This window comes from Triturus cristatus, chromosome 7, assembly GCF_964204655.1.
Source record: "Triturus cristatus chromosome 7, aTriCri1.1, whole genome shotgun sequence".
Classification (NCBI taxonomy): domain Eukaryota; kingdom Metazoa; phylum Chordata; class Amphibia; order Caudata; family Salamandridae; genus Triturus; species Triturus cristatus.
Genome location: NC_140590.1, coordinates 1631517511 through 1631532655, shown reverse-complemented (window position 1 = coordinate 1631532655; position 15145 = coordinate 1631517511). Strand labels below are relative to the sequence as shown.

The window sequence follows — 15145 nt, the reverse complement described above, 5'->3', positions numbered from 1 at the left end:
TGAGTGGGTTTGTGAGTGTCTGAGTGCATCTGTGAGTAGGTGTAGGAGTATGTGTGAGACTGTCTGAGTAGGTCTGTAATTGAGTGTGTGAGTGGGTCTATGAGTAGGTGTGTGTGTCCGAGTAGGTCTGTGAGTGGGTGTATCATTGTGAATGGGTCTGCCATTAGGTATGTGAGTGCCTGAGTTGGTGTGTCAGTATCTGTGTGAATGACTGTGCCTCAAAGGAACCACACCTGCCCCTTTATCCAACAAGAGTCCACAGTTTTGCACAAAATATCTACCCAAGTGGAGTCATTCCTACTGGTTAACTACTAATTGCTACCACCTTGGGTATATGTCCAGTACACATTCTACATCACTACAGCTGGGTAATGAAGCAAGAAGAAAGATCACCAGTGACCTTACGTGTGTTTTGGCAATGTGATTGTTCCTGATGAGTCTTCATGCAGAAATATGTGATAACATGAATCCTCCTATCGAGAAGAAAATGAGACTACAAAGAGATAAATCTCCACCAAACAAGGGTCTTTCTTAACTATATGAAGTAAGTGCTTCTTTGTTTGATGGAGATGTCCTCATATTCCTCTGCATTAAGAACGCCTCACCGAAATCAGTGGGAAATGCGATGGGGGACCACTTGTTAAGCTGTCCATCATCCTCGCAAAAGGCAGAACATCTTTGCATACTCCTTAGATGGGCGGGGCCAAATTGAAAAGTTTCCAAATTATTTGTACATTCGAATACTTGTAGCAATTTAATGGGAGAACCATGGACTCTGCTCTCACCAGGTAAGGACATGAAAGGACCCACTCGTCACAGTCACTACAGATTGAGCTCAATAGATCAACGATGCATTCACCTCCACGAAGCATTTCTGATTACCTTTCAATATGGAATTGCCGATAAAGCACACTCGCTTTGCCTTCGCCAAGTCCAGGAGTTAGGATCATTTGTCCTTTACAGGAGTGGAGCTTCAGCTGGGGCACCTGCTATGTTTATATGTGTAAGTGCTTCATGTTGAGGTTTAATTTCTGTAAAATGAGCATTAGGGCCAGAACGGCCCCAGGGACTCCATCCCCCAGGGCCAGGCCAAAACTTATTGGGTGAGGGGGGCCGTGCGGGCACCCTCCTTGGGCTGATTTTGACCCTGAGGACCCCATCCCCCGGGGCCCGGTCATACTTCAATGGGGGGGCCACGTGTCCCCCCCCCTCCTCGTGCCGATTTTGGTCCCGGGGACCCCATCACACTGGACCGGACCATGATCCAAAAGGGGAGGGGGTCTGAGCAGCCCTGCTCCCTGTGCCGATTTTGCCCCCCCCATTGTCTATGTAGCCCGAGGAGGTGGGTGTGGTCCCCGGGCCATTAAATTGCTCTTGGAGAGGGGTCATGTGCCATTAAATATATACACTCTGCATGCTTCCAGGACCTGGCCCATCTGGAAGCTTCAGTAAAAACAAGCGCGGGAGACTGAATGCAAATTTGGTTTTCTTTTAAATACTTTAAAACTACTCGAAAGATTTACACCAAATAACAAAAAGCACTCTTTCTGGACCAAGAGCTAGCTTTCTGTCAAATTTGATGTAATTCCGTCCGGCAGTTTGGGCTGTAGTCTTGTTCAAAATCCTTATGGGAATTAACAATTGGAAATGCGTTTTTTGATACCCCCCCCCCCTTTTTCTTCTTTCCCAGCTTGACGGATCACCCCAAAACTTTCCATGCAGTACTAGAATCACTGGTGCACTTTTATTGGAAAGTTTCGTGAAGATTCGTCAACTGGCGTCAAAGATATAGGCAAGTAAGAAAATCGCTTTTCCTATGGAAACTAGGTCTTAACTATAACTGCCTACTGGCGACCATCAGTAGGATACCACTGCTGGACCGGGCACCCATTCAAAGAGTGCGGGTTTTTGTCGGTGGTTGTATGGAGCAAGGAGAAACAGGAAACAAACCCGCACCACCGCGACAGCCAAGTAAAGCACCACCGGGGGCAGCAGGACTTGAAATATCGAGGTCTTCTGCTACTCGGAGGTAAGAAGTTATCTGCAGCGGCTGTGTGAAGCGTATGAAGCGAGCGGCGAGAATGAGTTGGTAGTGCACATATACGGAATAATTGATGTTTAGCGAGACGGCGCGCTGCAAAGCGGCAACAGGAATTTTCAAAACCCACCTGGGAGGGAGCTCCCAAGGCGCGAGCCAGACGTCTGATGCGACACAAAACAGTGTTAAAAGCAAATTCCAGCAACTTGAATGACTCCACGAACAGGCGATTAGGAAGTGGTGGGAGGCCACTTCCCCACAGCACTATATTGAGGTCAATAGAATACCCCACGGTCTGCGCATTTACACGGTGCCGGCATATGAGAACCCAGATCCGGACCTGTTGAGTGAATGGGCGGAATATACAGCAGGATCATCACAGGGAATGCTGAAGATCCGAATTAAATTCGCTTGGAGTGATCGCAAAAAAGCCCTAAAAGATATTGAGTCCTTGGAAAGCAGCATCCTACAAATAGTGGAACAGAGTAAACTTGATGAGGAGAAAGAAGCCATCAAAAAACGCCTGAACACATATGTAAAGAAAATCCAACAAAGAAAACAACAAAAGTTTGAAAGGGATGCTTGTGACTATGAGCAAGGAAGAGTACTGACCTTTGCTTGCGAGAAGGTAGGACGCACCACGCAGAGATCTGAAAACAGCGAAGAAAAAGATAATTGAAGCCCAGGATACCTCCAAATCAGAGGTAACAAGTGCCGAACAGTCAGAGGAGGAGGGAGTGAATACGGGCCAAAGCCAATGACAACAGCCGTCTTTTCACGAGGAATTCAACCTCATCAGACAGACGTGGCTGAGAGGGGGCAAGGGGAGACCCCCAGATTAACAAAAAACAGGCAAAATAAAAGAAGGGGCGGCAGAAAACACTGGAAATCGAAACGGAACGAAGAGAACCAGGAATCGCAGGGGCAGGAACCTCAAGGACTAGAAGATGACCTAACAATTGTTAATTTAACATCGAAAGTACTGACACCGGAAGAGGAATCAGTACTCAAGTTGGGTCTGACATTTTGCCCCACAAGCAACTACGAATATACGCAAACATGTATAGATTTATTTAAGTTTATAAGAAAGATCAAATTATTGAAATTCCTCAAATTAAGAAATCCAGGGCAAACATCACAAAGTAATCCAACAGTGTCACAGGAACCTGACATAATGAATATCCGTGATTTGGACACTCTGACAATCCTCAAAGAACTGGGAAATGAAGGTAGCTCACAGCAAGAACTGGAAAGAGATAACATCATAAGAGTACAAGAAATGGGTGAGTCACAACTAGGAGAGAAAAGTCCCTTCAAACCATCTTCGAGGTTTTGCCCTCAGATGCCAACTGATGCAATCGACATCTTCTCTGAAATTGTAAATAAAGAACTTCTTACTCTGCATAGCAAGGAGGAGGAACACACAAAAAGGATGAATTGGAATCTTACATTTAATCAAAGAACGGCATTTAAAAGTTTAGAACAAGACTCTGCAGTAGTAATAAAACCGTCAAAGGTGGTAACGTTGTCTTACATACTAGAGAAAACTACTGCAGGGAAGCCTTACGAAAACTGCAGAACAAGGATAACTATGTTCCAACTACGGAAGAGAACTACCTGAGGAGCATTCACAACTATGCGAAATTCATCGGAAAATGGTACAGCAAAGGAATTTTGACACAAGAAGGATTTTTGTTTTCAGAGAATAAACACCCGAGAATCCCGACCTTCTACCACCTGCCGAAGATTCACAAGGACCCAGCTGGACCACCAGGAAGACCTATTGTGTCATCAATAGGGGACTGACAGAAAATATGTCAAAATTCATAGACTACTTTCTTGCCCCCTTGGTTACCCAACTGTCTTCGTATACCAGGGACACTAAAGATTTCCTGAGACAGACTCAAGATGTATGTTGGGAACCAGATTTCTTTATGATTACACTGGATGTCTGTAATCTTTACACCAGCATTAGACACAATGATGGCCTGGCAGCAGTAGAAAACATTTTGAAAAACTGTTCCATGCGATACCTTTAACATAGTGAAATGTTACTGGAATTTATTACATTTTGTTTAAACAACAATATTTTTATTTTCCTGGGTCAAAGATACAGGCAGGTACAGGGAACGGCTATGGGCACCTGCTTCACCCCAGTTACACTAGCTTGTTTGTGGGCTGGTGGGAGAAGCAGGTGGCCTGGGTGGACGACAAAGGAGAATGGGTGGAAAAGGTGGTTTGCTGGCAGAGATTTATCGATGACCTCTTCATTATTTGGAGAGGGTCGAAAGAGTCAGCAATACGATATATCTCTGTCCTTAATGACAACCAACTAAATCTAAAATTCACTGGGGTAATGAGCACCAGTGAAGTAAGTTTCCTTGACTTAAAAGTGTTCGTAGGTTCAAATGTCATCCAGACTGATCTGTATAGGAAAGTCACAGCTGGAAACTCAGTTCTACATGGACGAGTAGTCACCCAACAAACCTCAAAGACATCCCCTATGGGGAGTTACTCTGTATAAAGAGGAACAGCTCCCGACAGTCAGATTATGTGGAGGCAGCAAATGACAGTATGAGACGCTTTAAGATCAGAGGCTATTCACTGAAAACGCTAAGAACAGCCCAACAAAAATTCAGAGGGAAAGAGAGACATACTCTTTTGCAAGAAACTCAAACACCAAGAACAGAAAGAGACCCAGGGAACCTAAGACTAATCATGAGCTACTCAAATGCCACAGGAGAAATTAGAGCCATCCTGCGACATAACTGGAAAACATTGAAATCAGATGGCGTGGTGGGCGGAGAACTCTCAGATTATCCCAAAATTTCATTTAGAAAATCACGATCTGTAAGGGATCACCTAGTGGAGAGTCACTTACTACCATTAAAAACGAGTTCCGGTTTACAGGACCTGCACGGTTCTTTCCCTTGTGGGAAGTGCAAAGCGTGCACAAATTATAAAAGAGTAACTTCATATCGAGTCCCAGGTTGCCGTAAAGAGAGAAAGATTGCAAAATTCATTACTTGTACTACCATCCATGTAGTTTACTGTCTAGATTGCCCATGTGGCTGTCACTACGTGGGCAGCACCATACACCCGGTAAAAATGAGAGTCCTTGAACATCAACGTGCCATCGCCAATAGCGATGTGAATTATCCGGTGGCACGTCATTTCGCAAGTCATCACAGAAGTAATAGGACCCTCTTACAGTTCTTCTGTCTAGACTGTATCCCCAGTGAGATTAGGGGAGGAGTCAGGGAGAAAAGGTTACGACGCCAGGAGTTGAGGTATATTATCGAGCTCCAGATTAAGTTTCCTAGTGGCTTGAATGGAGGAGAGGAGCTGGTAACACACTTGTGAAACAACCACTCATTTTAACAGGAACATTGTTCTGGCAGGAAGGGCATACGATTGATAACAATCATGTATGAGATGCACCATAGCCCATACAGGGCTGAATAATGTTTACCGTGTATGTTAATAAGTACATGAACAATGATATGTGCAATATATGGTCTAACTAACTGCTCGTTTGATGGTAAAATAGGTAAGTGGAATTGAGGATTAACATAATTGTCTCCTTCACAAATGTTGACCAACCTAATTGATTTGTTTTGTTTGTTGCAATGAATTCGAATTGTAATTAATTGTAATATAGAATCAATGATATGGTTAATGCGAATATATGAATTTGACCATTGCACACTGCAATATGGTGCCCAACAATTGCAAATGAATTGTCCTTCCTTACTTTTTAGTTATTTGAACTATAAGTATGTTTGTTTTTTCAGCGCCCGTCGACACTGACGAATGCTTAGTCTGAAAAACGTTTGTTTGTTTATTTCTTGCACGAATAAATCCGGATTGGAATTTAAAACCGACGAGAGTACTATTTCGAGGAGGCAGTGGAGATATATATATATATATATATATATATATAACAGGATCCCACTTCCTCACGGCACTCTGCAGTCTCCTGTTTATGGTGGGCGTCTCTTTTCACAGGGACCCTCCATGATAGATAGACTTCGTTTTCACTCACCCAACAGCCCACAGAGATGCACTCATGCGAGGGTGAATTCAAGATTCCTTTATTCGGTATACACACAAGCTAAACCAATGCATTTCGACATTAGCGGTCTTGTTCACTGTAAACCTTAGTCCTTTTTCTGTGTCATTATATATCCTTTAACCTTTACCCTGTGATACACCCCACATATGTTTACGGAATGCTGGGACATGTAGTTTCTAACACCCATCAAGTTAAAAACAGTGGAGCAAAGTATTTCAAATAATTCAATACTGACACCTAATAGAACTAATAATTAAAATATTCAAAATGTATTAATCGAGCAACATGTTTCCCGGATGTCAAACAACAACATCAGTCAAGATAGTTACACCCATCATTGCTATTGCTTGTGTCGTACGCTGTTTCATAGCATTTCATTCCAATTTCAGGACACCCTCATTGTTATAATGTATTCAATTGATAAATGTAGTCTGGCTAGCAATCTGACAACACTGTATATGGAGGTGCACGAGTTATAGTATGTTTTACCAAGGGCGCAATTTATAAATTTATGTTATAACTATAACTTTTCAATTTCTAAGGTTTGTATAGTTTAATTTGGTTTTGTTTAGAAATAATAAATTCCGTTTTCCTAACTATAACTAATCTTAAACCTTTGTTTTTAAATTTAAAAAATATATATATATTGAACACTCCCAGTAGTTCCTCTAGTGCCACTATCGACTGCAGTTCGCGGTCGGGCCAGGAACACCCATCACTTACATTGCACCCACCTCCGGAACGAAAAACCATGTGCACCAGGAATTCTGCTACCCAGACCGGTTCTCCAAGGGTCAGAAAAATGTATTTATTTATTTGTCAAAGAGTGATGCACAATATTGCAAAGACTACATGTTTCGGCTGAATGCAGCACACATAAAGGAGGAAAAACGAGGAGAAATAAAGATATTTCTCCTCGTGCCTCCCTTACGCCTCCCTTGGGGAGGCGTAGGTTTTTGGCACTGCTTCAGACTTACGATTTCTGAGAAATCTGTGGCAGTGTCAAAAAGCCATGGATGTTGCTGGGAGCGCCCCTTTCACACAGGTTTCTGTGTGAAAGGGGTACATATTTATAAGGCCATGAAAAACCACATAGCGTGGCTTTATAAATATGCAAGTGGCACATTGCGCCACCGGAACGTCAAAAAAGTGTTGTTCCGGTAGGGGAATAGTGCTGGTAGGGCCTCATAAATGAGGCCCACTGAATTTAGCCAATTTTGATCAGCTTTGCAACACAACATCTCTCCCAGTTCACTACTGGTGCCTTTCAGACATGACCTGTACCCAGCACCTATGACTATGGCTCACTCTGGGCACGGCTAGGAGCAGTCTCCCAGTTCATAGTACCCGCTGGCACAAAGCAGGGACTACAGGCTATATACAATGTACCCATTACCCCTCTCCACGGTACCAACCGAGCTAGTTAGTGGGCACTGAGCCACCTCGACCATGCAGTGTGAGAGCATGCCTGAACACATCCCTGTTCCCAGAGACCTTCTGTGTCAATTTGGCAGTGTGAAAAAACGCTGAGAGACTGCAGCTTGGTGACAGGGACGTTTCACAGATGAAGAATCTGTAGAACGCACAGTGTCCTTAAGAGACAATGTCTCCGGAGGAGCGTGCCTTTCACATTTTAGACATGCTCAGATTTCCAAAGAAGCGTGCCTTTCACATTTTAGACATGCTCAGATTTCCAAAGAAGCGTGCCTTTCACATTTTAGACATGCTCAGATTTACAAAGAAGCGTGCCTTTCACATTTTAGGCATGCTCAGAATTTCCAAAGGTGCATGCCTTTCACATTTTAGACATGCTTAGAATTTCCAAAGGAGCGTGCCTTTCACATTTTAGACATTCTCAGAATTTCCAAAGAAGCGTGCCTTTCACATTTTAGACATGATCAGATTTACAAAGAAGCGTGCCTTTCACATTTTAGACATGCTCAATTTACAAAGAAGCGTGCCTTTCACATTTTAGGCATGCTCAGAATTTCCAAAGGTGCATGCCTTTCACATTTTAGACATGCTTAGAATTTCCAAAGGAGCGTGCCTTTCACAAAAACCATCTGCTTGTCACTTGAAGGATCACAAGTTACTAAAAACGCACCAACACGTGTTGCTGCACAGTGGAAGGCCTTTTGGAAAGTTTGACTGGTCACCTCTCTGTTGCTTATTGCTATGTAGGTATTAAAATGGTACCAATGAGGTGAAACCAATGTCAGTGTTAACAAGTGTAAAATGACAAAATAATGTGGTAATACTATCACAAAATGTGCCGCATTATTAGTCCTATCTTGTCATAATTTAGTCAACCCTGCCGCATAATTTGGTCATCAACTGGCGCATAATTCCATTGCTCCTGCTCTTTTGAGTGAAATCCCTCCAGAATGAAGGCACACACAGAAGCTAATAGTACGCACATTTCTACCGCGGAATCCCTCTTTCCGCTGTGATATTTCGAAGCAAAACCCCCCAGAAAATCAGCTTAAAGTTCACAGCACTTTAAGCAGGGCGGCTGCGACGCTTGCATTATTTAGGGCTTCTACTTGCAATGTGTATACCTCGCTCATCTCACTGTGAGGATATCCGGCTGGTATCCTTGAAAGGTCAGTAGCGTTGGGGCAGAGTCCGCCGTATGTCTGACACACCTCTGAAAGGCTTGTTGGGCTGGGACAGAGTGAGTCACGTGTCAGGCCGGCACATCGGAAAGGTCCGTAGGTTCAACCTGTGTGTGGCTGGTAGGGATGGTACAGTCAGAGACTTGACGCACAGGCACATATGAGAAAGGCCTTCAGGGTTAGGGCAGTATTATTCACAGGTCTCTCTGAAAAGCCTGTAGGACTGGGACAGAGCTTGCCACCTGTCAGATCTATGAAAGATCCGTAGGTACATATGGGACATGTCAGGATCAACTTTTGTATGCTGGTATGCAGGGGGTACACGCAGGTACACGGCGTCCACCCACTATTTTCACAGGGTGGACGCTGCCCCCCCTGCCAAGAAGTTGGGCCCCACAGATATATGCTGAACTTGTCCTGGTGTAAAACATCAGGGCCTCCTTTTGTTTGAATAGCCTGACTGGAGGTGGCCCGGAACCTCACACAAATGTAAATGCCACAGACGGAAACAAAGGCACACAGTTTGCTATCTCTTCACAGGTTCTTAAGAGAGGCATGCGTTTGCCTTTGTTCTGTCCCTGTATACAAGTGCAGACACTGTAGGACTCAGATGGGGTGGTTTGTCCCACTATTTACACAAATAATTTAAATAACACTATTTTATTTTATAGCGGTAAGTTGTGACATTGTGCTGTGACGGCACGCGTCATGATGTCACTTGCATAGTGTCTAACTTTGTCAGTCCCCCCACTTCTTTTTATAGGACTTGTGCCCTGCTGGTATGCATGGGACAGTCAGGGACATGACGCGCAGGCGTGCGCCTGACCCACCTTGCTATCTGTTGGGGGTGTTCCAGTTGGAGTGTGTACCTGCAGGGAAGGGAAGCCTCCCCGTTGTCGCACTTACCATTGACGGCGGGAGGCCTCTTCCTGCAGTCGGGTCTCCGCATGGTCACTTCCATCTTGGCAACTGCTGGGGGAGCAGGCGAATCCCGGCTGCCGGGTCGGTTCCTTGGAGGTCCGAAAGGGGGCGCTGCAACTCCGCTGTTCGTCACTTTTCATTTTAGGGAAAGAGTGGGGCGTCCCAGGTGGATTGAAGGATTTGCAGTGTGTTCACTGCCTTCTAAGCGCTTTGGCCGACACCAAAACTACAAAGGACAATGACTGAGGGCATGGTGGGGGGAGGGCGGGGGGTGAAGAAGAGGTGTGTGACAGATGAGGGGCGGTGGGTTGGGGGAAACTTGTGGTGTCAGGTGTTGGTGAAAGTGATGGCTGTCTCTCCTCCAGTCCGTGTTTTTTAACGGATGGGTGGGGAGAGGGGAAGTATCCACCGGTCGGTCACTTTCTTTAAGGGGGTGGGCGACGGGGAGGGGGGGATGCTGTGCCAGAGGATCTCTCTTGCGGGTCCTTTACCCCTACCCCTCCACTTGACCCCGCTGAGGGTTTGGCCGCGTTTGTCCTCCCCCAGCCTAGGGAGGTCTAGTCTTAGAGAGGCGAAGGGGGTCCTTATATCTACAGAATATGCTGGCGGGGGGAGGATGGGGGGCGGCGTTATGGGAGGGGAAGGGGGAGGCTACACTGAGTGTCATCTACCCTCTCTTAGTAGCCCCCACCTGGCAGCTCTCTCGCGACTGCCCGATACTCTCTCAGGTGCTCTCCCTTGTCGTGGGAAGGGGGCGGGGGAGCACCGCTTGATAGACTCCGACGGATCAGTCCTCACCCCCTACCCACGCCCACGCGCCTGTCCCCAGCCTGTCCCTGCAGGAGGAACCATGCCCAACTACTTTCACTTTCCGGCCCCGGGCAGGTGTGTTCCACGGTTGCCTTGTTCTCTCTCTTCCTGGATTTACCGAGCGCTGCTGTCCCCTCGCAGGAGGAAGGAGGCGGCGCCGCTCTGTCCTTCATGCAAGCGGAAACGGTTTTAAGGCATGGGCAAATGTGGGCTCCAGCCAAGGGCCACAGCCTTTCAGGGCCCCTCTAATGGAACCAGCTCAATTCTGCAGTCTTGCCCCATGACCTTGAATTCTTAAAAAAAATATATATATATGGTTTTAAATACCGCTTTCCTTTCATTTATTTTGAATGTGGGTGATTTGTGAGAATCTATTTACAGACATTTGGGAGAAAAATGTGGTTATGGTTCATACAACATCCATACAAAAAGTTTTTTTAGACTAAAACAGGACCTCACATATGAGAAATGAGAGGGCGTCAGCGAGATTATTAGCAGTAATATTAGAGAGCATCTGCTGTGTTACAATATTTAAAACACACGCCACTATCTCTGAACATTAGATGTAAACACATTAAGAATTTGGACGTGCCTTTTCCGGTCTCCCACGCGTATTTTGCAACAATAAACGCTGAGGTCACCAGCATATTATGGGAAGGAAAGGCACCACTGATAGCACTGCATAAATTAACAAAAGGCTGCTATGACGGTGGCATTGCCCTCCCCAACATAAAAATATACTACTGGGCCTCGCAGCTTGTAGTTATAAACCAGTGGCTCTACGCACCAGGAGATGATCCAGCGTACCGTATGGACCGGCAACTGCTGGACGAGGGTGGAGTCATGGGGGCATTATATAATAAAAGTAAGAGGCACAACCTCATGGGCCTGACAGCACACACTATACAAGTGTGGCATGAGGCGCAGAGGAACCTGGGATGGGAAGGAAAGATAACGCAGGCTATGCCATTATGGGACGCAAAGAGGCTGGGTAGGCTGCGTAACACTAAAGGATTTAGGCAGTGGGACCTGATAGGGATCTCGCGAGTCGGGGACCTCTGGAAGAAGGGAGAGGTGCTAACATTCGATGAGTTACAGACTGCTTATGACATGGCGGACACCGAAAGATTCCGCTACACACAAATCAGGCACGCGCTTATGGCAGAGATCGCACCAGGCACGCTGCTGGCGGAAGCCTCACCGCTGGAGGATAGACTCCTTACAGACCATCTTACCAAAAGAACCATATCTCAGACATATCGTAAAATTATAAATAATCAGCTGGACCCCCTGGTGGCCCTTAAAGCAAAGTGGGAGGAAGAACTAGGAGACTTTGACGAGGCGGAATGGCAGGAGGGCATATCTTCCCCCAGGGAGGTAGCGATACCATCCAAATTAATACAGTTGAAAATACTGCATCGCACATACTATACCCGAACTCTCCTATACAAACTCAAGCAGACAGACTCACCATTATGTCTTCGACAGTGTGGACAGGAGGGGACTCTCTTTCACACCTTATGGACGTGTCCCATAGTGATCCAATACTGGAGGGCGGTAATGCGTACACTTTCTCAGGTAACAAAAACCACGACGCTCCCAGAGCCCAGGAGGTGCATCCTTAACATATGGGAACCCACGGACCTTAACCGCTCAATGCAAACGTGGGTAACAATAGGCATGATGGTGGCTAAACGAAATATAGCGCAGAGGTGGGGATCCAGACAGACTCCTACCCTCCCCCAGTGGTGTGGAAACATGGATTCCATCATGATTGCGGAAAAGGCAGTGTATATCCACAGAGGGTGCCCCAAGAAATGGACACAGATATGGGGGAAATGGAACAGTTATCGAGGGGATATATGCGAACCCCCTAGGGAGAACTCAGATTCAGAACTCAGTGAATAGGCGGGTTGAGGGATTATCTGGGAAACGGGTGGGCAATAATGAAGTCTTGGATAGAGCACTGACTCGGAGAACCGAGATAATGTATTCGCGAATTATTGTAATGCTGTATTTGATGTGGAATGAAACTGCAGGTACTTGTGGAATGATCCTCACTGTATGCAATGTCACAGATTGTTATATATGGTATGGAAAAACCAATAAAAAGTTATAAAAAAAAAAAAAAGAATTTGGACGTGTGTTCCTGTGCACTGTCTGTGACCTGGACACAGAGGGCATGAAAGAGCTGAAACTGGATCATAAATTCAAAGCTGTTCCGAACAAGGGCCTCCAAAAATGTGTTTGGTCCAGGGACCCCAAAATCCTTAACATATCCCTGTTTGCAGGGTGTCTGTCCCCCAGGGCCAGGGAGATTAAGGGTTGTCAACATTATTGCTTTTTTGTTAATTAAAAAAGGTATAAGTGCAGGGGTTCAAAGATTTTCCAGACAGCAAGGCTGTTTAGTCTTTCCCGCCAGTCTCTTACACGACTCTACACCTCCCATCTCGTATCTCCCTCTTAGTCTTCTGCTTGTCACTTTTTTACAGTCTTTCTCTTCTTCCTTGCGACTCCCTTTTCTGTCTTTCTTGCTCTCAGTGAAAGTCGTACGAAGTAACAAGTCTCGAACCCCTAAAATAGAGCACAGCTGTCCACCCCAAATGAAGCACAGGCCAAGAACGTTCCAGCTCAGACCCGCGACCCTAACGAAGACCCAGCAGGGAAGGTGTCGAGCTCACACACCTGGCGTAAAGCCCTGCAGCGCTATACAGAAACGCGCCAATGAAATACTTCACTTGTGGACACGTTTTTTGGGGATGTTTGGTTGAGTGTTGTTAGCAGAGAGTTGCTGGGCATTTGGGTTTAGAAGTGGTTTAAGTAGATTAATGTGGAAGTAAAATGAGTTTATCTTTGTAGTGTCTTAGGCGTGTGGGGCCGCTGGAGTTATGCAGCCGAGGACCAGCAAATAATGTTCACTACATTTTGCGTCCAGAAAAAGCAAATTCCGCAGCATAATTCTGCAATCATTTGGCAGCGTCATGTCACTTTTTTGGAATATACATTAATACTGTCTGAGCAAACATTTTATGTTATGAGCGCGAGTTTAACACCTTAACACAACCACCAGCAACTAAAAAGCGACCAGATCCCCCTTTTAAAGCGTCTGCCGCTGTGTGCACCAGACATCGCCTTTTTGTAACTCAATGTAAAAATATTTTTTGTCAAAATCTGCAAATTATGCAGTAGACTGTATATTATGTGGCAAATGCATTACAAAGCAAAACCAAAGGATATGATGGACGAAGTGTTGAACATTGCAAGCACTCACCCCCAGTCAACTGATCTGGGTTTAATCCGCCACTGTTCTTTAGCCCACTCTGCCACCCCAGTTCAGACATGGCCATATGCAAATCAGTCTGACCCTGTGCCTCATGGAAACAGTCCAGCCCGAACTGCCAAGCCATGTCTTCCCTGGACCGGAAACAAGCTTTCTAGGACCGGTTTCTGGTATTTCAGCCGTCTTCCGCCAGGCTTGCTTGAATCCAGTGGCAAAGTGAGCAAGGGACTCACGTCTGAGCATACCCTGCCAACTATTGGCGAACAAAGCAAAACCAAAGGGGGGAGGAGCCTAGAGCGTGATCAAGATGGCCGCGTGAGCTCAGAGCTCCCGAGACCCTCGCTCCCTCCGGCAAATATCCTGTGCAGCATCCTGTTTTTAACACCCGGAATATTGGAGGCGAGCCGTTGCTGAGGTGATCGTCGCTGTCCGGACTGAAATCGCTCACCGGAGGCCGAAGTTGTGCTACATGGAAGTTTGCGGCCTACTCCCCGGAAGATGCCCGAGGCTTGCGCTGGCACAGTGCCCGAGCACTAATTGAACAACAGCGGCCGTGTGAGGGGCGAGCCGTCGGGAGGACGGTGTCATCGCTTTCGCTTTCCTGTCTTCATCGCGCCCTGGCCTGGGAGTGAGTCGCGCCGGTTACTTGTTGCATGGTCGTCTTCTCTGGATGGGCAAGGAGACTGTTTCCACGGCAGATCACGATGTCGACCAAATCGGAAGCCGAAAAACAGAAGCCCAAGAATACCAGGCGGGGAGGATACACCCAAACCAACAACATGGACCGCTATGCCCAGCAGAAGGGGTCACCGGGCGGATCGGGACAGCCACTGGAAGCCTTGAAAGACGGAGTGCCCCCCGCCACGGAACTAACCTTGCAGGATATCATGGGGGCCATCGAGGGGATGCAGTCCTCTATCGGGCAGCAATTTAAGACCCTGGCACATAAAGTGGACACAATCTCGATTGACGTCAACTTGATTCGGGCAGACCTGGGGAAAACTAATGAGCGGGTTCAGTCCTTGGACCTTAAAACCTCTGGCCTCATGGGAGATGTCTCTGACCTGCAGCTGGAAGTCCGTACCTTGAGGACCGCAAATGACCACTTTGCCCGACGGCTGGAGGAATTTGAAGGCCGGGCACGGCGCAATAACGTGCGCATTATTGGGGTCCCGGAAAACTCGGAGGAACAGTCGGTGGACCTGTTCGTGGAGGACTTGGTGGTGAACCATCTGGCGCCCAAAGGCCTCAGTAAGTTCTTTACTGTTGAACGGGCCCACAGAGTCCCTGGTGGGAGGCCCAAGGTGGGGGCCCCTCCGAGACCGATTGTCGCCAGGATCTTTAATTTCAGGGACCGCGACGCCATTCTACAAGCATCACGAGTGTCCGGCCCGATGACTTTTCAG

The 15145-nt window shown here is 46.6% G+C and overlaps 1 protein-coding gene across 2 annotated transcripts in view; it reads right to left on the bottom strand.

Annotated features, from left to right (window-relative positions):
* The window catches only part of C7H20orf204 (chromosome 7 C20orf204 homolog), a 118249-nt gene extending 107683 nt beyond the window's left edge, over nt 1-10566 (bottom strand). For both annotated transcript variants that reach the window (XM_085619665.1, XM_085619666.1), the window contains exon 1: nt 9635-10566. In XM_085619665.1, coding sequence (XP_085475791.1) covers nt 9635-9637 — 3 coding nt within the window. In that variant the 5' untranslated portion in view covers nt 9638-10566. The remainder of the gene's footprint in view (nt 1-9634) is intronic.
* Nucleotides 10567-15145: the final 4579 nt, after the last annotated feature.